This window comes from Delphinus delphis, chromosome 2 (assembly GCF_949987515.2).
Source record: "Delphinus delphis chromosome 2, mDelDel1.2, whole genome shotgun sequence".
Taxonomy (NCBI): domain Eukaryota; kingdom Metazoa; phylum Chordata; class Mammalia; order Artiodactyla; family Delphinidae; genus Delphinus; species Delphinus delphis.
The window spans coordinates 92,725,505-92,751,959 of NC_082684.1; the positions used below are offsets into that span (position 1 = coordinate 92,725,505).

General features: G+C 35.8%; 1 protein-coding gene across 5 annotated transcripts in view; it reads right to left on the reverse strand.

Annotated features, from left to right (window-relative positions):
• The window catches only part of FAM227B (family with sequence similarity 227 member B), a 279,436-nt gene that overhangs the window by 181,737 nt on the left and 71,244 nt on the right, over nt 1–26,455 (reverse strand). For 4 of the 5 annotated variants that reach the window (XM_069540461.1, XM_060005216.1, XM_069540460.1 and 1 more), the window contains exon 11: nt 20,469–20,697. The exons of the other annotated variant lie outside the window; for it this stretch is intronic. In XM_069540461.1, the coding sequence (XP_069396562.1) occupies nt 20,469–20,697 (229 nt within the window). The remainder of the gene's footprint in view (nt 1–20,468; nt 20,698–26,455) is intronic. 5 annotated transcript variants of the gene reach the window in all.

Consider the following 26,455-nt stretch of genomic DNA (forward strand, 5'->3'; position numbering starts at 1 on the left):
GAGTATCACATTGATTGACTTGCATATATTGAAGAATCCTTGCATTCCTGGGATAAACCCCACTTGATCATGGTGTATGATCCTTTTAATGTGCTGTTGGATTCTGTTTGCTAGTATTTTGTTGAGGATTTTTGCATCTATGTGTATCAATGATATTGGCCTGTAGTTTCCTTTTTTTGTGACATCTTTGTCTGGTTTTGGTATCGGGGTGATGGTGGCCTCGTAGAATGAGTTTGGGAATGCTCCTCCCTCTATTTTGGAAGAGTCTGAGAAGGATAGGTGTTAGCTCTTCTCTAAACATTTGATAGAATTCGCCTGTGAAGCCATCCGGTCCTGGGCTTTTGTTTGTTGGAAGAATTTTAATCACAGTTTCAATTTCAGTGCTTGTGATTGGTCTGTTTATATTTTCTATTTCTTCCTTGTCCAGGCTCAGAAGGTTGTCCTTTTCTAAGAATTTGTCCATTTCTTACAGGTTGTCCATTTTGTTGGCATATAGTTGTTTGTAGTAATCTCTCATGATCCTTTGTATTTCCGCAGTGTCAGTTGTTACTTCTCCGTTTTCATTTCTAATTCTCTTGATTTGAGTCTTTTCCCTTTTTTTCTTGATGAGTCTGGCTAAAGGTTTATCAATTTTGTTTATCTTCTCAAAGAACCAGCTTTTAATTTTATTGATCTTTGCTATTGTTTCCTTCATTTCTTTTTCATTTATTTCTGATCTGATCTTTATGATTTCTTTCCTTCTGCTAACTTTGGGGGGTTTTTTTTTGTACTTTCTCTAATTGCTTTAGGTTTAAAGTTATGTTGTTTATGTGAGACGTTTCTTCTTTCTTGAGGTAGGATTGTATTGCTATAAACTTCCCTCTTAGAACTTCTTTTGCTGCATCTCATAGGTTTTGGGTCATCATGTTTTCATTGTCATTTGTTTCTAGGTATTTTTTGGTTTCCTCTTGATTTCTTCAGTGATCTCTTGGTTATTTAGTAGTGTATTATTTAGTCTCCATGTTTTTGTATTTTAACAGTTTTTTTCCTGTAATTGATATCTAGTCTCATAGCGTTGTGGTCAGAAAAGGTGCTTGATATGATTTCAATTTTCTTAAACTCACCGAGGCTTGATTTGTGACCCAAGATATGATGTATCCTGGAGAATGTTTCATGAGCACTTCAGAAGAAAGTGTATTCTGTTGTTTTGGATGGAATGTCCAATAAATATCAATTAATAAGAATGGTAATTACCAATTAGACACAGCCTTCTTGGTTGCTGCAGCAGCAGCCTTAGGATTTCATGCCCGACTCTGGTGTCCGCGCTGATAGCCCTGGCTCGCACCATCTGTGAAGCTCGTTTAGGCGGTGTTCCGAATCTCCTCGCGCACCCCGAACAATGGTCTCTTGAGTCTTAGGCAGTTTCAGATTTTTCCCGGACTCCCCCCAGCTTAGCTGTGGCTCACTAGCCCCCTTCAGGCTGTGTTCACGCAGCCAACCCCAGTCCTCTCCCTGGGATCTGAACTCCGAAGCCCGAGCCTCAGCTCCCAGCCCCCACCCGCTCCGGCGGGTGACTGCTGGTCGGCACTGATCCTCTGTGTGGGAATCTCTTCGCTTTGCTCTCTGCACCCCTGTTTCTACACTCTCCTCTGTAGCTCTGAAGCTTCCCCCCCCACGCACCCCCCATTTCCACCAGACACGGGGCTTCCTAGTGTGTGGTAATTTTTCCTCCTTCACAGCTCTCTCCCAGAGGTGCAGGTCCCATCCCTATTCTTTTGTCTCTGTTTTTTTCTTTTGCCCTATCCAGGTACATGGGGAGTTTCTTGCCTTTTGGGAAGTCTGAGGTCTTATGCCAGCATTCAGGAGGTGTTCTGTAGGAGTTGTTCTACATGTAGTTGTATTTTTGATGTATTTGTGGGGAGGAAGGTGATCTCCATGTCTTACTCCTCCACCATTTTGAAGGTCCTCCTTACTTTCTCCTGAGTTGCAAAGATTTTCCAGAAAGCAACAGAGAAAGTCCTAGTCTCTTCAATTTCAGGAGTTTCCAAATCGTCAAATTGAATTTATGAGGTGATAAAAATTTATTTTCTTTTCATATGAATAGAACTTATAGTCTAATAACTGAAATGTGAAATGAATAATAACATTTAGCTTGAAGATGGAAGGCCTTTCTCTTGATAAGTCCAGCCAGACACGTATTAGTTATCTATCATTGTGTAACAAATTATCCTAAAACTTAATGGCTTAAACAGCAAGTTTTCATTATCTCATAGTTAATGTGGTTAGGGACCTGTGTATGGTTTAGCTAGGTGTCTCTAGCTAGAATCTTCTATAAGGTTGCAATCAAGGTGTTGGCCAGAACTGCAGTTATCTGTTATCTCAATGCTCAACTCAGAGACGGATCGACCTTAGATCCTCACTGGTTGTGGGTTTGAAATACCACTTTCTCGCCACGTGAGCTTCTCCATAGCTCCACTTACAACATGGCAGTTTGTTTCCCACAGAGCAAGGAATCAGAGAGAATGAAAAAGAGTGCCCACAACGGAAGTTACAGTATTTCATAGCCTAATCTTCAGAAGTGTCTCATCGCTTCTGCCTGTACTCAAGGAGAGGGAATTAACAACAGCATACAAACCAGAAAGCAGGAATCACTGGAGGCCATCTTAAAGGCTGACTAACACAAGTCAGAAACAATGTATTTAAGGCCACTGCCACAAAGACAGCATTCTTTAGGGCCTAATAACGAGTAATTCATGGCTTTCAGTGGTGAGCCATTCAGCAGAGAAAGACGAAGAAGGTATATCCTCTGTGGCAACATATTTGATCCTTCCCTGAGGGATACTTTATGGTACAATGCCACATAGGATAATTGAGAAAAGGTTTGAACCACAGTGTGTACTGCCTATTAGCTTGAGTTGTGCCTTCTTAGATCTCCTAATGTAGGTGGAAAACTAACATCACTTTGCCTCTACGTGAAGGAAATGACCCTGCCTTCAGACCCAACATGAAGATAACCTCCCCCTCCACCACCCTACCTCAAGAGAATAAGATCATAAATGCCACTGAAATTCCTCAAGCCATACAGTTTTGTCCTAGATGGTGGAGGTAATCAGTCACAAGTTACCCAATATCATATGAGGATAAGACCTAAACAGACTTGAAAAACAATTTATTTTAATGCAAGATGCACATTGGAATCACCTGGGATTTTTTTATATATATATATATATATATATATAATGAGACCTAGGTCCCACTCCAGACCAAATGCATCAGTATATCTGGGATGGGGCCCAGGCACTTGTATTTTTAAAGCTCTCCAGGAGATTCTAATGGGCCTATGCATTTGAGAACCAATTAGCTAAATGATGGCAGCAGGGGTGGAGAGGACTTTCTAGGAATTATACCGGATTCTTTGTCTTTGTTTCTTCCTTAAACACCCTGAAAAGCCTTATGTTGCTTCCCACCTAATTCCATATTTTCTAAGATGGTTCTAAAGTCTGCCGTGCTTCTTGGATCCCTAGTTTTCCTATTGTCTCCATATTTCGTTATTCACATTGGGGCTAAAAGGAAATGCAAACACTGGAAAGAGAGCCACAGTTGTTTTTGCAATGAAACAATTATGGAGTATAAAGTGCTCAAAGGACACCCTCCCCTTACTCCCAACACCTGTCACACACACACCATAGTCCATTCTCAGAGTAGCCAGAGTGATTCTGTTATATCATATCTCAGATAATGCGATTTCTCTATTCAAAACTGCAGCTGTTTTCCATATTAGAATAAAAGCCAAAGTCCTTAGAGTGGCCTATGGAGGGGCAATGGAAAAATGTAAGTGATTAAAAACTTAAATTAGGTATGGGAAAAAAAAACAGGAAAAAAAGTAATAAAAGTCTAGAATTATGCACTCAGATTGTTTGGCAGATATCATTGAATTCTCATGCCATTTTAAAGAAACTCTAACTGTACACTGTAGACAATATTTTAATGGACATGATATGCCCATTGATATGGAAAAGACAATAGCCCCATATAAAAAATTGACGAATGTACACAGTTATGTTTGAAGTAAAGAAAATACTTAAGGCATATGTACATATCAATTTAATGAGTCTCCACTTTAAAATTTTTCTATTAATCAACCAGTTAATGGATCCAGCTAGGCTGAGTGAGACTTAACTGATCTTCTATTGTTGGTTATTTTGGTTGTTTCAAATTTTTCACTAACATAAATGATTTTTTTGTACATACTCCTTTATATTTATGATTATCTTATTAAGATAATTATAAGAAACAGAATTATTAGACCGATAAGTTTTAAAGCCTTTAAAAATGTAAATTGCAAATTTGATTTTCAGGAATCTTTTCCCCAATATATATTCCAACCCTCTGTACATGGGAATGGATAAACACTTTCCCTAAAATTTATGCTCAAAATTTAGTCAGCTTTATTCTTACCTCTACTTCTCTTTGACTATCCGTTATCACCAAAACCTAGCTAGCCTCTTCTTTTTCAACATCTCAGTTGTATGTCTTTCTTGGTCCTTTACAACCTCATTACCTCATGTCTAGAGTTTAGCAATTGTTCCCTAATCATTCTTCTGTCTCAAGTTCCTGCCCATCTCAGATACTACCTATTTCCTTAATCTTCCTGAAATACTACTTTGACGATGTCAGTTGTCAGTTAAAGAATCCATGTTAGCTGCTTACTGACTATTGAATTTAAATTCTTTAAAATAGCATCCAAAGCTGTCAAACAACTGGCTCTACTTTATCTGTCCAATCTTCTCACTGCCCACCATAAACCTTCGAGTTTCCTTAGTCCACTGTGTTTATCCCATTGTCTTTTTCTCCTCACTAGTCCTTAATTTAAAAAAAAATGTATCTTATCTATTTTGTTCACTTACATATCCCAAGCACCTTTAACAGTGTCTGGCACAGAGTAAGCTGTCAGCAAATATTCATTCAATGAATGCATAAACCAATTCCAATTCAGTGACAGAATAATGAGCACACCTCATTACAAAGCATTATTCCAATATTTAAGCAATATATAAATGTAGTTGTTGCAAATGAATAGAAATGTACCATCTTGGGGTGGATTCAAGGTGACAGAACAGGAGGATACTGGACTCACCTCCCCTCACGAAAACATCAAAGCTACAACTACATATCGAATGACTCTCACTGGGAACTAGCAGGAAGGCTCCTCTACAACCAAAGCTGTGAGGAAAGATTCACACACAATCTAGTAGGAAGGGAGAAGTGATCTGGTCAGGACCTGCATCCCTAGCAGAGGACACAGAAGAGGAGGGGGTTATTTCACAGGCTCAGGGATCCTTCCTGGGGAGTGAGGGGTTTTGAGACAGAATGGAAGGGGTCAGGGCACAACCTTTAAAAGAATGACATAGCTGTTGAGGATACTACATAAACTGGTTAGAACCAATTAGGCCCAAGGTGGTGGAAAATTTGACTTCCAGTAGACCTTGAGACTCATTATACGCACACTGTAATACATTAGCGTGCTAAATGACACACCCACAGGTGCCATGACAGTCCCGAGGCCTATCATAAAAGGGCAAAAAGTGAGCAGCGGCCCAATTCCTCAAAATCCCCACCCCTTCCTCAAAATAGTTGGAATAACCCTCCCACTCGTAAGCCTATGAAATTACCCAGCCCATGAAAACTAACTACCCCGTATTTCAGGGCCTCTCTCACCTTCTGAGATGGCCCACACTCTGTCTTTGGAGTGTGTTTCTCCTAGGGCTGGTCTCACCTTCTGAGATGGCCAGCATTCTGTCTATGGAATGTGTATCTCTGCCTTCACTTTACTATGGCTCGCTCTTGAATTCCTTCTGCGTGGAGCCAAAGACCCTCACTTGGTGGGCCCATCCCAGGGACTCACCCAAGACCTGGGACATGACCATCCTCTCATGTCCCGTTTTCCTGCAAATTCTTTACAAAGGATAATAATAAATCTACTTCTTGCCTATCACTTTGTCTCTCACTGAATTCCTTCTGCACGGAGGCATAAAGAACCTGAACTTCATTAAGTCCTGAGATGGGTTGTGTGGTTTCAGTTAGAAGATTGTGGGTTTGAGTCCCAGCTGAGGTGCAAATGGGTTTGAGTCCTCTCCTAAGTCAGAGGCTGTGGGTTCAAATCCCATCTGAGGTGTGGCTGGGTTCAAGTCACATCTGAAGGGGTGCAGTTTCACTTTGATCAGGGTATTGGCAGCCACTGCCAGCATATCAGGATGCAGCTTGGTGCACAGACTTGGGAGGGAGTGAGACTAGCTCCAGGGCAAAGACTACCACTGCCAGAGTGCATTCTTACTCACAATCAGGAGGGAGTGAGACTAGCTCCAGGGCAGAGACAATTATCACACTCGAGCATGTGTCCCTTCCCACACTGAGTGAGCCAGCTCACTAGTGTAGCACCAACCCTTCTGGCCTGACCCAACGTCTAACCGAGGTAAGCACACTGGGGAAAAGTGAAACCAGCACAGAAGTGCAGCCCCAAGCCCTTAGGCCCCAGCCACCCCTAAACCAAGGTGGAGAAACCCTGGAAAAACCCAAGCCCCTCAGGGCTCCTGTTCCAACCTCTTGGACCCAGACCCCACCCCTGATAGAGCAGTGATGGACACTGAGCAAAGGAGAAGTCCCAGCTTGCACCTGGCTCTGGCTCCAGCCCTACTTCCCACCAAGGTGGTGGCTGCCAGCACACCTCAGGGAAAGACCTGGCCCTTGCTCACTTCAGGTATAGCCACCTAACAAAGCCTCTGGGCATAAGAAAACTGCATAGGGACACTCCCACACAAGGACACACCCTCAATATCAGAATAGGTAACTGTTTCACCTAATTTCATAGAGACAGAGAAATGTAAACAAAATGAGAAGACAGAAGAATATGTTTCAAACAAAAGAACAAGAAACCACCCCTGAAAAAACTCCAATGAAACAGATATAAACAATTTGCCTCATAAAGAGCTTGAAGCAATAGTAATAAGATGGCTACCTGAACTTGGGGGAAAAAATAGATGAACATCATGAGAATTTTAAGAAAGAACTAGAAAATAGAAAAAAGAACCAGTCAGAGCCAAAGAATTCAATAACTGAATTGAAAAATAAATTATAGGAATTAACAGCAGATTCGGTGATAACAGAAGAATGCATGAGCTATCTGGAAGATAGAATAATAGAAATTACACAATCAGAATAGCAAAAAGAAAAACAAATTTAAAAAATGAGAATAGTTTAAGGGAACCTCTGGACAATATCAAGTGTACTAACGTTCACATTACAGGGGTCCCAGAAGGAGAAGAGAAAAAGGGGTAGACATGTATTTGATGAAATAATGGCTGAAAACTTCCCACACATGAAGGAGAGAGATATCTAGGTACAGGAATCACAGAGAGTCCCAAAGAAAGTGAAAACAAAGAGACCCACACCAAGACATATCATAGTTATAATGGCAAAATGTAAAGAGAGAATTCTAAAGGCAGCAAGAGAAAAAAAAAGTTACATACAAGGGAACCCCCATAAGGCTATAAGCTGATTTTTCAGCAGAAACTTTGCAGGCCATAAGGGAGCGGCATGATACATTTAATGTGCTGAAAGGAAAAAGTCTACAACTTAGGATACTCTACCCATCAAGGTTGTCATTTCAGCACTGAAGGAGAGATATAGAGATTCTCAGATAAGCAAAAATTAAGAGTTCATATTACTAAACTGACTGTACAAGAAGTGTTAAAGGGTCTTCTTTATATGAAAAAGAAAAGGCTATAACAAGAAATAAGAACTTAAAGGAAGGGAAAAATCCCATTGGTAAAGGCAAATATATAGTAAAGGCTGTGAATTAACCACTTAAATAAGCTAGTATGAAGATTAAAAGACAAAAATTATAAAATCAACTATAACTACAATAAACAGTTAAGGTATCTTTTCCAACCACAATGGTATGAAACTAGAAGTTAATTACCAGAAGAAAAATGGGAAAAACACAAACACATGGAGACTAAACAACATGCTACTAAAAAACTAATAGGTCAACAAAGAAATCAAAGGAAATCAGAAAATACCTTGAGACAAATGAAAATGAAAATAAAAACACAACTTTCCAAAATCTATGGGATGCAGCTAAAGCGGTTCTAAGAGGGAAGTTTATAGCAATATAGGCATACCTCAGGAAATAAGAAAAATCTCTAATAAAAAACCTAACCAACCATCTAGAGGAATTAGAAGAAGAACAAAGTCCAAAGTCAGCAGAAGGAAGGAAATAATAAAGATCAGAGTGGAAATAAATAAAAGAGACCCCCCAAAAAATAATAGAAAAAAATCAATAAAACCAAGAGCTGGTTTTTGAAAAGATAAATAAAATTGGTAAGCCTTTATCCAGGCTCATTAAGAAAAAAAGAGAGAGGACACAAATAAAATAAGAAATGAAAGAGGAGAAGCTATAACTGATATCACAAAAATACAATCATAAGAGAGTACTATGAGCAGATATATGCCAACAAACTGGACAGACTAGAAGAAATGGATAAATTCCTAGAAACATACAATCTTCCAAGACTGAAGCAGGAAGAAATAGATAATCTGAACAGACTGACTACTAGTATTAAAATTAAATCAGTAATCAGAAAACTCCCCTATCCTCCTATCCTTCTCAAACTATTCCAAAAAATCGAAGAGAAGGAAACACATCCAAATTCATTCTTTAAAGCCACCATGATACCCAAACCAGGCAAAGACATTACAAAAAAGAAAATCACAGGCAAATATTTCTGATGAATATAGATGCAAAAATCCTCAATAAAATATTAGCAAACCAAATTCAACAACATATCAAATGGATCATACACCATGATCAAGTGGGATTTATTCCAGGGATGTAAGGATAGTTCAGTATCCACAAATCTATGTGATATACCAAATTAACAAAATGAAAAATAAAAATTACATGATCATCTCAATAGATGTAGAACAAGCATCTGACAAAATTCAACACCCATTCATGATAAAAACTCTCAAAAAAGTTAGTTTATGACTTCCCTGGTGGCACAGTGGTTAAGAATCTGCCCACCAATGCAGGGGACACAGGTTTGAGCCCTGGTGTGGGTAGATCCCACATGCCACAGAGCAGCTAGCTTAGAAGGAAAATATCTCAATATAAAGGCCATTTATGACAAATCCACAGCTAACATTGTACTCAATGGTGAAAAACTGAAAGGTTTTCCTCTAAAATCATGAACAAGGCAAGGATGCCCACTCTCACCGTTTCTATCTAACACAGTATTGGAAGTCCTAGCCACAGCAATCAGACAAGAAAAAGAAATAAAAGGCATCCAAATTGGAAAGGAAGAAGTAAAACTATCACTATTTGCAGATGACATGACTATATTTAGAAAACCCTAAAGTCTCCACCAAAAAATGATTAGAACTAATAAATGAATTCAGTAAAGTTGTGAGATACAAGATCAATATACAGAAATGGGTTGCTTTTCTGTACACTAATAATGAACTATTGGAAAGAGAAAACAAGACAACAATTCCATTTTACACTTGTATCAAAAAGGATAAAATACCTGTGAATAAACTTAACTATACTCTGAAAACTGTAAGACATTAAAGAAGGCAAGTGAAGATGATACAAAGAAATTGAAAGGTATCCCATGGTAATGGATTAGAAGAACATTATTAAAATTTCCATACTACCCAAAGCAATCTACAGATTTAATGCAAGCCCTATCAAAATACCCATGACTTTTTTATAGAACTAGAACAAATAATCCTAAAATTTTTATGAAACCACAAAAGACCCTGAATACGCAAAGCAATCTTGAGAAAAAAGAACAAAGCTGGAGATGTCATGTTCCCTGACTCCAGACTACACTACACAGCTATAGTAATCAAAACAGCATGGTACTGGCATAACAACAGACACATAGACCAATGGCACAGAATAGAGAGCCCAGAAATAAACCCACAAACATATGGTCAATTAATCTAGGATAAAGGAGGTAGAAGTACATAATGAGGAAAGACAGTCTCTTCAATAAGCGCTGTTGGGAAAACTGAAAAGCTACATGTAAAAGAATGAGATTAGAACATTTTCTCACACCATATAAAAACAAACTCAAAATGGATTAAAAACCTAAATTTAAGACTAAAAACCATAACTCTAGAAGAAAACGTAGGCATATACTTTTGATGTAAATCTTAACAACATTTTTTTGCATCTTTCTCCTCGGGCAAGAGAAACAAAAGCAAAAATTACAAATGAACCTAATTAAACTAAAAGCTTTTGCACAGCAAAGGAAACCATCAACAAAACAAAAAGACAACATACTCAATGAGAAAAGATATTTGCAAATGGTATGTCTGCCAAGAGTAAATATCCAAAATATATAAAGAGCTCATACAACTCATTGTCAAAAAAACAAACAACTTGATTAAAAACTGGGCAGAAGACCTGAATAGAATTTTTTTCAAAGAGGACCAACAGGCACATGAAAAGATGCTCAACATCACTAACCATCAGAGAAATGCAAATCAAAACCACAATGAGATATCACCTCCAACCTGTCAGAATGACTATCATCAAATAGACAAAAAAAATAAATTTTGGCAAGGATGCGGAGTAAAGGAACTCTTGTGCACTGTTGGTGAGAATGTACATTAGTATAGCCATTATGGAAATGAGTATGGAGGTTCCTCAAAAAAATAAAATTAGATCCACCATATGATCAAGAAATTCCACTCCTGGTTATATATCCAAAGAAAACAAAAACACTAATTTGAAAGGATTAATGCTCTCCAATGTTCATAGCAGCATTATTTACAATAGCCATAATATGAAATCGACCTAAGTGTCTGTGAACAGATGAATGGATAAAGAAGATGTGTATAAAAAAAAGATGTGTATATATCTTCACACACACACATATACATACATACATATACACAATGGAATGTTACTCAGCCATAAAAAAGAATGAAAAATTGCCATTTGCAGTAACATGGATGGGCCTGGAGGGTATTATGCTTAGTGAAATAAGTCAGACAGAGAAAGACAAATACACACATTTTCACCTATATGTAGCATCTAAAAAATAAAACAAATGAGTGAATATAACAAAACAAAAACAGACTCACAGAGAACAAACTAGTGGTTACAAGTGGGACGATGGGTGGGGGGAGAGACAAGATAGGTGAATGGGATTAAGAGGTACAAACTACTAGGTAGAAAATAAATAAGATACAAGGATGTAATGCACAGGGAATATAGCCAATATTTTATAATAAATTTAAATGGAGTATAACCTATAAAAATGTTGAAACAATATTTTGTACACCTGAAACTAATATAACATTGTAAATCAACTATACTTCAATAAAAAAGAAACATACCACCTTGTTTTGTTCAACCTAGTGGCTTAATCTCTTAGAAGTATTCAAATTCTTGGGACTTCCCTGGTGGTCCAGTGGTTAAGACTCTGCACTCCCAATGCAGGGGGCCCAGGTTCGATCCCTTGTCAGGGAGCTAGATCTCACTTGCCACAATGAAGATCCCACACGTGGTGACGAAGATCCCGTGTGTTGTAACTAAGACCCGGCACAGCCAAATAAACAAATAAATATTAAAAAAAGAAGTATTCAAATTCTTGTTATTCACTTCTCCTTAGCATGATATTTCCACATCACTCACTGGAGTATGTTAATGCATTTAATAATACGATAAGAACCTGCTGCTTTTTACACTATCCAGCACCTCTGACCACTGCTACCAATCTACAGACCAATGTACCTGGGGGGGGGGGGGGCATTTGCAAGTCACCCTGTGGCAGACCATGGAAAATTATCTTGGAAGCTAAATTAGTAATTAAGAAGTTGCATCCCAGCAAAGGGAGGATAAATGATTTTAAAAGATATATTATCCAAGTTATTCTGAAATCTAATTCACAACAATCAAATTTGGATAGTTCTGTAAAAACACTACTAGTTTCTGGTTCTTTGGGCTATAACTATTCTATGCTACATATTGTTCACCCCACTTCTGTTCACATAGTCTTTCTTCACATAGTATAAAAGCCAAAAAAAACCAAACAACCCAATCAAAAAATGGGCAGAAAATCTAAACAGACATTTCTCCAAAGAAGACATACAGAAGATTAAAAAGCATGTGAAAAGATGCTCAAAATCACTAATTATTAGAGAAATGCAAATCAAAACTAGAATGAGGTATCACCTCACACCCATCAGAATGGCCGTCATCAGAAAGTCTATAAACAATAAATGCTGGAGAGGGTGATGGGAATGCAAACTGGAACAGCCACCATGGAGAACAGTATGGAAGTTCCTTAAAAAACTGAAAATAGAGCTACCGTATGATCCAGCAATCCCACTCCTGGGTGTACATATGGAGAAAACCATAAGTCAAAAAGCTACATGTACCCCAATGTTCATTGTAGCACAATTCACAATAGCCAGGACATGGAAGCAACCTAAATGTCCATCTCCAGAGGAATGGATACAGAAGATGTGGTACATACATACAATGGAATATTACTCAGCCATATAAAAGAACAAAATAATGCCATTTGCAGCAACATGGATGGACCCAGAGATTCTCATAGTGAGTGAAGTAAGTCAGACAGAGAAAGACAAATATCATGATATTGCTTATATGTGGAATCTAAGAAAAAGGCTACAAATGAAATTATCTCCAAAAACATATCTTTGAAATAGAGTTACAGACGTAGAAAATAAATTTATGGTTACCAGGGGGTAAGGGAGGGGAGGGATAAATTGGAAGATTGGGATTGACATATACCTACTACTATATATAAAACAGATAACTAATGAAGATCTACTGTATAGCACAGGGAACTCTACTCAATACTCTGTCCTATAAGGGAAAAGGATCTAAAAAAGAGTGGATATATGTATTTGTAGAGCAATTCACTTTGCTGTATACCTGAAACTAATACAACACTGTAAATCAATTATACCCCAATAAAAATTTTAAAAATTTAACCGATGATAGTACAATAATACAACTTATTGAAATTATTGCCACTTTGGGAGTTTATATCTCTGGCCATCCTGTTACTGTTTTGGGGGTTTCCTCACTCTTTAGCCATGCAAATTTCTTGTTTTTCTTTAATGATGTATACTGAAAAGCGCAATGTTGAGATTTTACTGGCTTAATTCTCAGAGGGCTATCTCATTTTCAAGTTTGAAGGGTTCTGTCTTTATTGTCCCTAAGCATTGCTTAGAGTGAAGATGTAGCAAAATGACAAAGGTGCAAGTTAAAGTTCAAGTAGCTAATCCATCTGGCTATTACTTGAAGCATTTTTGGAACATGTCATTTGCTAAATATCAACTAGTGCTTGTGTATGAGTAACTTGTTAAAAAATTTTTCACCTCCTCACATCACTAAGTACAGTAATGTGCACACAGGTACTTAAAAGTTACATGTTAACTGAATAGAAGAAATATTTTTTATCACTTGTGGTTAAAACAATAGTCTATAAAAAACCATAAAGTATGTTAATGCTTAAACCTTAAAGTTCAGATAAAGAGGAAAAATTGGGCTTAAAAATTAGAGGGGGTGTAAAGGTTGTTTTTCAAAAACGATCTTCATCTGAGTTTAAAAGGTTATATGGTGTGGTACCACAATAAGAGAAATGACCATTAAAACTTTAGTCTTGTAAATAATCTAACAACATACTGGTTAAGGGGAGCTGGCTTGTAAATCCTGAGTCCTTCCAGATACTGAAATTTTGTAACTTCTTACATTCCAGTCCTAAAAAGGGAGATATGCCATTTTGTTTGGAAGGCAAATTTTAACTACCTGCTGCCTGTTTAACTCATTAAAAACAAAAAGAGAAAGTGCTTTTAGTTTAAAATTCTGGAGAAAAGTTAACCCCATATGACAATAAGCATCTAAAATGTCAAGAGGAAGAAATTATGTCTTAAAAATGTTTTAGATTAGAAGCAATTCTGAGACAGCAGCATACATGGAGCCCAGATTATTGCATTCCTTGACAGTCATATATACACACACATACATATGTATATACTCATGTTTTACCCCAGTTCAGCTCTTGACCTGCCTCAGCATTCCTCCAGCACACAAATTAAGGAAGTAATACACACAAAGACACACACACACATACACACAGAGATAGAACTGTTGAGGGGAAAGAGTTCCAAAATAATAAATCTAAGTCATCAGTCTCTACTGCTAATTTCACCTCAACATTCAACAAGCACTTTAGGAGTTTGTTCAGTACCTATGGATAGAAGGCATAGAGTAACGAAATGTTAGAAAAGGGAACTATAGAAATAATCTATTCTAATCACCTCATTTTTTTCAGGTGGAAAAATAAGGCTGAGAGGGATTATATGACATACTCAAGGACATTCAAGTCTTTTATGTGCAAGTTAAATACATCAGAGCGGAGGAAACATTAGAAACTGTAGAGAAGTCTCCAAATCAAAACATGCTTATGTCCTTAGTAACTGAGTCCAGCTTGGGGATAAGCAACACAGAAACTATAAAACTGTAAGCAGAATGTAAAACTATAAGCAGAATATGGTAGCTCTCAGATGCCATGGGCCAAACCCCTTTGCAATGATTTCCTGTAGGAGAGTGGTCCTCAAAATTTTAGTCTCAGGACCACTTTATACTCTTAAGAATAATTGAAGACAACAAGAACTTTTGTTTATATGTGTTTTTGTATCTATTAGTATTTCCTATATTAGAAATTAAAACTGAGAAATCTTAAACATGTATTTATTATTTCATTAAAAATAACAGTAATAAACTCATTTCATATTAACATAAATGGCATCTTTTTCGAAAAAGATAACTATATTCAAGAAAAAAATTTTAGAAGAGTAACACTGTTTCACATTTAAAAGATCTCTAACAACTGGTTTAGTAGAAGACAGCTGGATTCTAATATTTACTTCTGCATTTCTGCTACTGTGATATATTTTTTGAAGTATATATTTATCTATTGAAGCATATTAAGAAAATCCAGTATCACATAGATTAGTCAAAAAAAAGGAGGAGTATTTTAATAGTTGTGAATACTCTTTGAATACTATACCCAAATGTGACAAGTTCTAGTTTCTTAATGGTGGGTTGCAATGTGGAATCTGAAAACACGTAACTGTGCTTTGCGTACTCTGTTGCGTTAAAATCCATTGGTCTGTCACTATGTATAATTTAAAAAAATATAATGCATTAGTCATTTGTAAAATATTGGTTTAGTGAGTTATGCAGATATTCTAAATGTTGACACATTTCTTTATAGTAAAAAAAAAAAATCACATTCATTAATATCACCACTGAATTACCAGAGGTCTTTAAGCATTGGAAAATTGTCAAGATTATGGTAGTGGATGCAAGTTCTTCAAAATTTTTGTTTGAAAGCTCAAAATTTTTATTATTTTCATTTTTTAATTTCTTTTTTGTTTATATCTTTATTGGAGTATAATTGCTTTACAATAGTGTGCTAGTTTCTGTTGGACAACAAAGTGAATCAGCTATATGTATACAATACATATATCCCCATATCTCCTCCCTCCCACTCTCCCTATCCCACCCCTCTAGGTCATCACAAAGCATTGAGCTGATCTCCCTGTGCTATGCAGCAGCTTCCCACTAGCTAGCTATTTTACATTTGGTAGTGTATATATGTCAATGTTACTCTCTCACTTCGTCCCAGCTTCCCCTTCCCCGACTGTGTCCTCAAGTATGTTCTCTATGTCTGCGTCTTTATTCCTGTCCTGCCACTAGGTTCATCAGTACTGGAAAGCTCAAATTTTATCATTGGCCGTAGCAAAAGCACTCCATACATAAGGATTACTGCACTATTCTTTAATTCCTGTAAATGAGACACTTCCTGTCCTTCAAACTATACGCTCCCGCTTCCAGAGTACGTAGCTATTACTAGGTAGCACTTTCCCAACCAGAGTTTTTATTTGTCAGCCCTCCTTACACCTAGGTGTAGCCATGGTTTGTTCTCACTAATGGTATGTGATTGCAAGTGATATGGGAAACTTCTGAATCAAGACTTTTATGAGTGTGTGTCTATTCCTCTTTTATTCTCCTGATACAGATTAATTCTACTGACTGTGAAGATCTATAGGATGGTGACCCCAGAAGGTGGAAGCAGTCTGGATCTCTGAATCACTATGTGGAGGAGAGGCACTCACTGATCACTAACTAATATGAATTCTCATAAGACAGCTTTAAATGTAGGTTAAGGTTCTACAGAAATATAAGAGGCTCAAAGTTCAAATAAAAACAAAGATTTGAACAAAATTCTACCTTGAACAGATTTCCTAGTAGTCACAGTCTAAGCAGAAGTCTACAGAAAAAATTACTTTATAGAAAAATAAGACTACTTCTTTATGCAATCCTTGCCTTTTTGAAGTGGAACATCTGCCCTTTTAGTTTCCCTACAAAAAAAAAAAAAAAAAAAAAAACAGTGTCTAGTAGACTAGACCCGTGCTTCCCTAGTTGAGGCTCAGCTTCTTTCAGAGGATTAGAAATTCCAACTCTTTGCTGTCACTGTACCTCTGGACCACTTTGGCCCCACAGTGTGGGTTTTCCATTCCCCAAACGATTGCTTGCTATTTCTAGAGGCATCTGTATACAAAATTGGGAAACAAGTGAGATTTTCCCCCAGTCTTCTGCATCCTACTTTGGCTCTTCTAACAGCTTTCCTCCTTCCTTCTCACATATTAAAACTTGATCCCGGAAAAGGATCTAAACACTCATTCACATTAGTCATGAATGAGGGAATAAGGCTATGGTAATTCTCCTAAGTTAAAACTCGTATCCTATGATGACAATTTTAAGCCTTAACATACTTACAAGCCTGTAAAATTAAATGTCTGAGAGGCAGTATGTGAAGTCGTTAAAGAGTTCAGATTCTAAGGCCAGAATTTCCTGAATTTGAATTCATATTCCACCATTTATGAGTGATGTGACCTTGAGCAAGTTATTTAATTCCCTTATGTTTCAGTTTCCTCATTTTATAACTGATAATAAAAGCAACCTACTACATAAGATTATTACTAATAAAGCCCTAATACGTTAACACACTTTATCAAATACATAGTTCAAACTGAAGATTTCCCCAAGTTGAACATAAATTATTAAAATTTAATTTTGAGCAGTATATGAAAAGAAACCCTAATTAAACCTCTAACCTACCATAATACCCCAGACTTAGATGATCTTATCCAGAAACAGAAAAATCTAGTGATGTTTTAGAATGTAATATAAAAAGTACTTTTCAAATATTTATGGGTAAATAAAATATATGATGCATTTTATAAAGACTTTCCATTAATATGAAAATCAAGTGTGTTTGAAACAAATATAATTTTTATGTTTTTCCAAATTAAAATGATCATTTCATTAGAAATACAGTATAAAACCTCTTTAAAGCATGGTAGTTCACCACCCAGAGTAATTCTTTATTTTAGATTGCATAAAATGGATACTGCAAAAATAATAACTTCTGAAAAAACCAGGACTATCATGAAGCAACATATAAATAATATTTGGAACAAAAGTAATTGAGATAAAAGCTCATAAGCAGTACTTCCTCTAATAAGAGAAAAACATTTTTGATGGCCTCTATATAAACTATGGAATAACATAACTGTATTCTCTTGGTGGCTAAAATATTGGTCAATATCTGTTGATTATTTTTAATTTTTGAATGTTGATTATGGTTAAATATTGAAATATTGAAACAGTTTCATATATATTATTTATGTAAAGAACATAAGAAACAATGCTATATATTATAGAAAGGAAGAATGCCTACAAATACCCATATAATCATTACCTCTGGGGAGGAAGGGACAGATTTAGGAATGGTACAAAAGATATGTAAATAAAAGGCTTGAAAAGCAAATATGGCAAAATGCAAATATTTGTTATGTGTGGGAAATATTTTCTATACTTTCCTGCATGTTTAAATAAAAAATAATAATAAAAACAAATCCAAAAGGAAACCCCATGTAAAGAACTGGGATAAACATAACCACTTTGATCTATCTCTCAACTCTAAGTAAAACAACTACAAAACTTACAAATAGGAAAATGTGCATCAGCACCAGAAAGAAAATACAAAAACTGATATTATATCTGAAGTCCATGAAATGGGACCAAATTTTAAAGTGTTTTTCATAATAAATATAGTTTACCACATGATGGGAAAGTACACATGAGGAGGTCTTGACAGATCCTCATCCACATTGGCAGAAACTTACTCAGAAAAGCAAAAGCTCCACTGAAATGAGGTGTTTATTTGGGAATCCAAAGAGAAGTCCCTTACTCAAGGTCCTACAGTCCAGGGGCACCGGGTAGAATGGTAAGCCCGTGACTGGCTAAAACATGATGTTGAAAATCGTGGTCTTCCGAGGGACTTGATTTTTTGCTTTCAGCCTCACCTCCAAAGACCTTTCAGTTGTCATTCCCTAATAAAAGATTGTTCTTAGTTTACATATTTGCCAAATGAGTAGCTTGTAGTGGGCTTTATCGTATTTTTAAAAAATTGGTCCCTATATATTTTCATTTCTTATGAGGTAACAAGACAACATTTAGTATGTCATAGCATACCACGTGAAAACAGGATATGAAGGCTTTCTCTGGAGATTTTATTTCCTCAATGTCAGGGGATACTCTCCAATGGTGAAATGAAACTTTTTCCTTTAATATCTGCAACAGTGTCACTTTCCCTTCCTCTTCAGTCTGGCCATATAAGTTTCTATGTCTCACTTGAAATATTTGGCTAAGATCTTTACTAGGTCTACCACAGAGCTTAGGGAAATCCAAGAATTTTAAATACATTTTGGCATTGTGAAAACTTACGAAAATCATCAAGACATGTTCTAGTGACATTTTCCAAATTTAAAGACAAATTAAAAAATCTTGGAAACATCTAAATAAGGAGAAGTAAAAACTAAATTTTATAAATTAACTGTAAAGGAAGAAAACATAGGCTGGTTTAGACTTCTCTACTAGACTAAATAACAGAAGATAATGAAGCAGTATCTAGTTTTATAAGAACATGGGATTTGACAATTTGATATTTAAATTGGAAAATAAACTCAATATTTAAATATTTAATTTACATCAGTCTGACTCTCCCATAGATAAAAGTTATGAATTCTTGAAAGTGTTTAAAAACAGGACATTAACCACTTGAAGATACCAGGGAATGACTAAAAGCAGATAGAAACTGGAGGGGAGTTGAGCCTTCTAAAATGGAACCTGTAGGGTTCTCATCAAGAAAAAAAGGCAGAGGACTCAAATCAATAAAATTAGAAATGAAAAAGAAGTTACAACTGACACCATACAAAGGATCATAAGAGACTAATACAAGCAACTATAAGGCAATAAAATGGACAACCTAGAAGAAATGGACAAATTCTTAGAAAGGTACAATCTTCCAAGACTGTACCAGGAAGAAATAGAAAATATGAACAGATCAATCACAAGTACTGAAATTGAAACTGTGATTTAAAAACTTCCAACAAACAGCTGTCTGGAACCAGATGGATTCACAGGCAAATTCTATCAAACATTTAGAGAAGAGTTAACACCTATCCTTCTCAAACTATTCCAAAAAATTGCTGAGGAATGAACACTCCAAAGCTCATTCTATAAGGTCACAATCACCTTGATACCAAAACCAGACAAAGATATCACACACAAAAACATTACAGGCCAGTATTACTGATGAATACAGAAGGAAAAATCTTCAACAAAATACTAGCAAATCCAATCCAACAACACATTAAAAGAATCATATACCATGATCAAGTGGGATTTACCCCAGGGATGCAAAGATTCTTCAACATATGTGAATCAATCAATGTGATACACTACACTAACAAACTGAAGAATAAAAACCATATGATCATCTCAATAGATGCAGAAAAAGCATTTGACAAAATTCAACACCCATTTATGATAAAAACTCTCCAGAAAGTGGGCATAGAAAGAACATACTTCAACATAATAAAGGCCATATATGGCAAATCCACAGTAAACATCATTCTCACTGGTGAAAAACTAAAAGCATTTCCTCTAAGATCAGGAACAAGACAAGGACATCCACCCTTGCTACTTTTATTCAACATAGTTTTGGAAGTCCTACCCACAGCAATCAGAGAAGAAAAAGAAATAAAAGGAATCCAAATTGGAAAAGAAGAAGTAAAACTAGCACTGTTTACAGATGATATGATACTACACATAGAAAATCCTAAAGATGCTACCAGAAAACTAGAGCTCATCAATGAATTTGGTAAAGTTGCAGGATACAAAATTAATACACAGAAATCTCTTGCATTCCTATACATTAACAGTGAAAGATAAGAAAGAGAAATTAAGAAAACTGTCCCATTTACCATTGCATCAAAAAGAATAAAATACCTAGGAATAAACCTACCTAAGGAGGCAAAAGGTTTGTACTCCAAAAACTATAAGATATTGATGAGGGCTTCCCTGGTGGCGCAGTGGTTGAGAGTCTGCCTGCCAATGCAGGGGACACAGGTTCGTGCCCCGGTCCGGGAGGATCCCACATGCCGCGGAGCGGCTAGGCCCGTGAGCCACGGCCGCTGAGCCTGCACATCTGGAGCCTGTGCTCCGCAATGGGAGAGGCCACAACAGTGAGAGGCCTGTGTACCACAAAAAAACAGAAAAAAACTATAAGATATTGATGAAAGAAATAAAAGATGACACAAACAGATGAAAAGATATACTATGTTCTTGGATTGGAAGAATCAATATTGTGAAAATGACTATACTACCCAAAGTAATCTACAGATTCAATGCAATCCCTATCAAATTACCAATAGCATTTTTCACAGAATTAGAACAAAAAATTTTACAATTTGTATGGAAACACAAAACACCCTGAATAGCCAAGGCAATCTTGAGAAAGAAAAACAGAGCTAGAGGAATCAGGCTCCCTGACTTCAGACTATACTACAAAGCTACAGTCATCAAAATGGTATGGTACTGGCACAAAAACAGAAATATAGATCATTGGAACAGGATAGAAAGTCCAGAGATAAACCCATGCACCTATGGTCACCTAATATATGATAAAGGAGGCAAGAATATACAATTGAGAAAGGACAGTCTCTTCAATAAGTCATGCTGGGAATACCGGACAGCTGCATTAAAAGAATGAAATTAGAACATTCTCTAACACTATATACAAAAGTAAACTCAAAATGGATTAAAGACCTAAATGTAAGACCAGATACTATAAACTTCTTAGAGGAAAACATAGGCAGAACACTCTCTGACATGAATCTCAGCTTGATCTTTTTCAATCCACCTCCTAGAGTAAAGAAAATAAAAGCAAAAATAAATGGAACCTAATTAAACTTAAAAGCTTTTGCACAGCAAAGGGAACCATAAACAAAACAAAAAGACGACCTACAGAATGAGAACATATTTGCAAATGTAGCAACTGACAAGGGATTTATCTCCAAACTATACAAACAGCTCATGCAGCTCAATACCAAAAACAAACAAAAAAAAACCCAATCAAAAAATGGGCAGAATATCTAAATAGACATTTCTCCAAAGTAGACATATAGACGGCCAAGAAGCACATGAAAAGATGCTCAACATCACTAAATTAGAGAAATTCAAATCAAAACGACAATAAGGTATCACCTCACTGGTCAGAAGGGCCATCATCAAAAAATCTACAAACCATAAATGCTGGAGAGGGTGTGGAGAAAAGGGAACCCTCCTACACTGTTGGTGGGAAGGTAAATTGGTACAGCCACTATGGAGAACGGTATGGAGGTTCCTTAAAAAACTAAAAATAAAGCTACCGTATGATCTAGCAATCCCATTCCTGGGCACATATACAGAGAAAATCATAATTCGAAATGATACCTGCACCCCAAGGTCATTGCGGCACTATTTACAATAGCCAGGACATGGATGCAACCTAAAAGTCTATCAACCAAAGAATGGATAAAGAAGATGTGGTACATGTATACAATGAAATATTACGCAGCCATAAAAAACAATGAAATAATGTCATTTGCAGTGATATGGATGGACCTAGAGATTGTCATACCGAGTGAGGTAAGTCAGACAGAGAAAAACAAATATCATATGATATTGCTTATATGTGGAATCTAAAAAATATGGTACAAATGAACCTGTTTACAAAACAGAAGTAGAGTCACAGATGTAGAAAAGAAACTTATGTTTACCAAGGGGGAAAGGTAGGAGAGGGATAAATTGGGAGATTGGAATTGACATGTACACATTACTATATATAGAATAGATAACTAATAATAACCTGTTGTATAGCACAGGGAACTCTACTCAATACTCTGTAATGTCCTATATGGGAAAAGAATATAAATAAGAGTGGATAAAAAAAAAAAAAAGAAACAATACCAAACCAGAACCCAATGGAACAATATCTTGCTGAAAGGCAAAAGAAAAGTGAACTTAGAATTCTAAATCCAGCAAAAATATCCTTCAAAAATAAAGGCAAAATGAACATTATTTTTAGATAAATAAACTTGAGAAACTTTATTACTGGCAGAACTGAACTATAAGAACTGCCAAAAGGTAGTTTTTTCCCAAGCTGAAGGGAAATGACACCAGATGGAAACTCAAATTTATAGGAGGGAATGAAGATCCAGGAATGGCAAATATGTGAATAAATATAGAAGACTATTTTTATGTCTTCTCTTAATCTTTTAAAATACATATAATCACTTCTACTTCTTGCTATGATGGAGTAACAGGAACTGGATTGCTCTTCTTTCTTAAACAAGTAAAAAATTGGAGAAAATATATGAAACAATGGTTTTCATGTGTTGGACAACAGGCAGCACAGGACAGTAATCACCCCCGCTCCAGCCAAGAGAAAAAAACCTAATGAGGGAACCCTTCAGTTGTCTCATCTCATTGTCTCTAAAAAAGAAAATTTGAGGCCACAGTGTAGTGGTGGGAATCCAAGCAGAACTGAGTTGAAAAATAAAATTTAGCATTCAGGAAGGTCAAGGCAAGCTAAAATTCACAGGTCAGCATAATATAGAGGCGACAGATGCACACAGAGAGCATTCTGGAGCTCTTCAGAAGGTTATCCTTGAATTTTTGCCTGAGCTTGGTTTAAAAAAAAAAAAAAAAACACAGGAAGGAGCGGGCAGAACAATGCTTGGGGCTCACAGAAAGCTCATGTTCCAGACAGCCAGATGGGAAATCTGTTACACACAGAGCATGGGGTAGAATACTAAGAAGGGTACTGCCTCAGTAGGGGAAGCATGTTAAGGCCTAAACAAAAGAGTTCTCTGGCTCCACCTAATGAAGCTTAAAATAAAGCCCCAAGTAGACCAAAATATTTCTGAATAACTAGATCACATCTCAGATAAAACTCAAAAATATTTAATGGAATAAAATAAAAATTTACACAAAACTACAGTTTACTCAAGAAGGAACTGATCATTTGAATAGCACTATATCAGAGAAATGAATTTTTAGTCAAAAACCTTACCACAGAGGAATTTCTAGACCCAGATGGCTTCATTGGTGAATTCTACCAAATACATAAAGAAGAACAAATACCAAGTTTACACCAACCCTTAGAAAAGAGAAGAGGGGTGAACATTACACTTATTACTAAAATGTGACAGGACAGTACAGGAAAAGAAAACAAAATTTTAGCAAACTGAATTCAGTAGTATACATGAAAAGGTTAATATACAATTGCCAAATGGGATTTTTCCCAGGAATGCAAGGTTAGGTAACACTTGAAAAATCAATCAGTGTAATTCACTGTATTAAAAGACTAAAATAGAAAAACAGTATGTTCTTCTCAACAAATGCTAAAATCCTACATCTATTTGTTAAAAAACAAACAACAACAAAAACCTCTCAGCAAACTAGGAAGGGAATGAAACTACCTCAACCTGATAAAAGATATCTATAAAAGCCTTCAGCCAAAATCTATTTAAAGGTAAGTAACCTAACATTTCCCTCTAAGATCAGGAATGAGGCACGCATGTCTACTCTCACCACTTTTAGTCAACATCTTCTTAAAGATCCTAGCCATAGGCAAGTAAAATAAATAAAAGGCATATAGATTGAAAATAAAGTAAAATGCTCTTTATTCTCAGATGACATGAGTATCCATGAAGAAAAAATCCTAAGAAATCTAAAAAGGCTACTAGAACTAATAAGCAAGTTTAGTAAGATTGTAGGATATTAAGATCAACATAAAAGTATTTTTCTATAGTATTTTTTATATATTACCAGTGAACAATCAGGAATTGAAATTAAAAACACCATATGCAATATTATTTGAGAGATATGTGCAGCATCTATAAAGAAAAAACTAGAAAATATTGCTGAGATAGAAAGAAGTCCTAAATAAATGTGGAAATATTCTATGTTCATGGATTGGAATATCAATATTGTTAAGATGTCAATGCTTCTTAAGTTGATAGATTCAACCTAATTCCAATGAAAATTCCAGAGTATATACTTTAAATACTGATAAGCAGTTAAAAAATTATATAGAAATGAAAAGAATCTAGATAGCCAAAATAATTTTTTAAAAGAAGAACAAAGTTGGAGGACTTATAGTACCTGACTCCAAGACATGTTATAAAATTACGATTATCAAGGTAGTTTGGTATTGGCATTAGTGAAACAGAATTCAGAGTACCTGCATAGAGCAATACACATATGATCAAATGTTTTTTTGACAAAGGTTCCAAGATAATTCAATGGGCAAAGGATAATCTTTTCAACATATGGTGCTAGAATAATATGCAAAGAAATGATCCTCACTGCTTACTTCACATAATTTTCAAAAATTACTCAAAATGAATTAGAGACCTAAGTGTATAATAGGAGCTACAATTCTAAGCTATAAAATTATATACTATAAAATTTCTAGAAGAAAACATGGGAGAAGATCTTGGTAAAATTGGGTTCACAAAAAAATTCTTGAATATGACACAAAAAAGCACATACCCTATTGGAAAAAATTATAAATTTGATTTTACCATATTATAAACTTTTGCCTTTCAAAGTACACTATTATAAAATGAAAAGGCAACTACAGACTAGAAAAGAATATTTGTAAAATATATACCTGTTAAAGGATTTGTGTCTAGAATATATAAAGAACTGTTATAACAGAATTAAAATAAGACAAACAACCCCAATAAAAATAGCGAAAAGATTGAAACAGACACTTCAGCAAAGAAGATATACAGATGGCAAATAAGCACATGAAAAGAGCTCATCATAATTAGTCGTTAGAGAAATTAAAGTAAAACCTAACTAAATACCGGTACATAACCCACAAGAATGGCTAAAATTAAAAAGACTGTACAAAGTCTTAGCGAGGAAGTAGAGTAACTATAACCTGTATACTGATAGGAATGTAAAATTTTGGATAAATTTGGCAATTTCTTAAAATGTTATAATACACTTACCATACTACTCAGCCTTCCAGTACTAGATGCTTACCAAAGATAAATGAAATCCTATGCTTACACAAAGACTTGTACATGAATATTCATAGCAGCTTTATTTATAATAGCTAAATACTGGAAACAATGCAAATGTCTACCAACATGTGAATGGATAAACAAATTGTTGTATATCCTTACCATGGACTATTACTCAGCAATACAGGGGAACAAACTATTAATACCTACATCAAGATGAATGAATCTCAAGATACTTATGCAGAGTAGAAAATGCCAGACAAAAGATAGCACATACTCTATGATTCCATTTACATAAAATTCTAGAAAATGCAAACTAACCTGTAGTGACAAAAATCACATGAGTAATTGCCTGGGGATTGAGAAAGAGGGAGGAACTACAAAAAAGTCTGAGAAACTTTCTGGAATGGTGGATATGTTTCCTATCTTGAAGGTTGTGACAGTTTTATGAGTTTATACATATGTCCAATTGTGACAGTTTTATGAGTTTATACATATGTCCAATTGTGAAATTTTATATTCTAAATGTGTGTGGTTTATTGTACATCAATTAGACCTCAATAAAGCTGAAATAAACCATGTAGTTATTTGAAGCAAAAATCCTAACACTGTATAATGTGAGGCCATTATTCATGTAGATCTTCTAATATATATGACAACAGCACAAAGGACAAAGGGGAGTATGTGTAGCTATCCGTCTCCAAGTTCCTACATTTTTAGTAAAGTAGGACAACATTAACTTTAAGTAGTATTTTAATAATTTAAGGATGCATTTTGAAATCACTAAGGCAATTGCAAAAAATTCAAGAAGGTACAGGCAAACAGCCAGTAGAAGAATTAAAATGGAATACTAAAAATATTTGCTTAACCAAATGAAGATAGGGAAGGGGAATTGAAGAACAAAAAACAGGTGAGATAAAACTGAAAACAA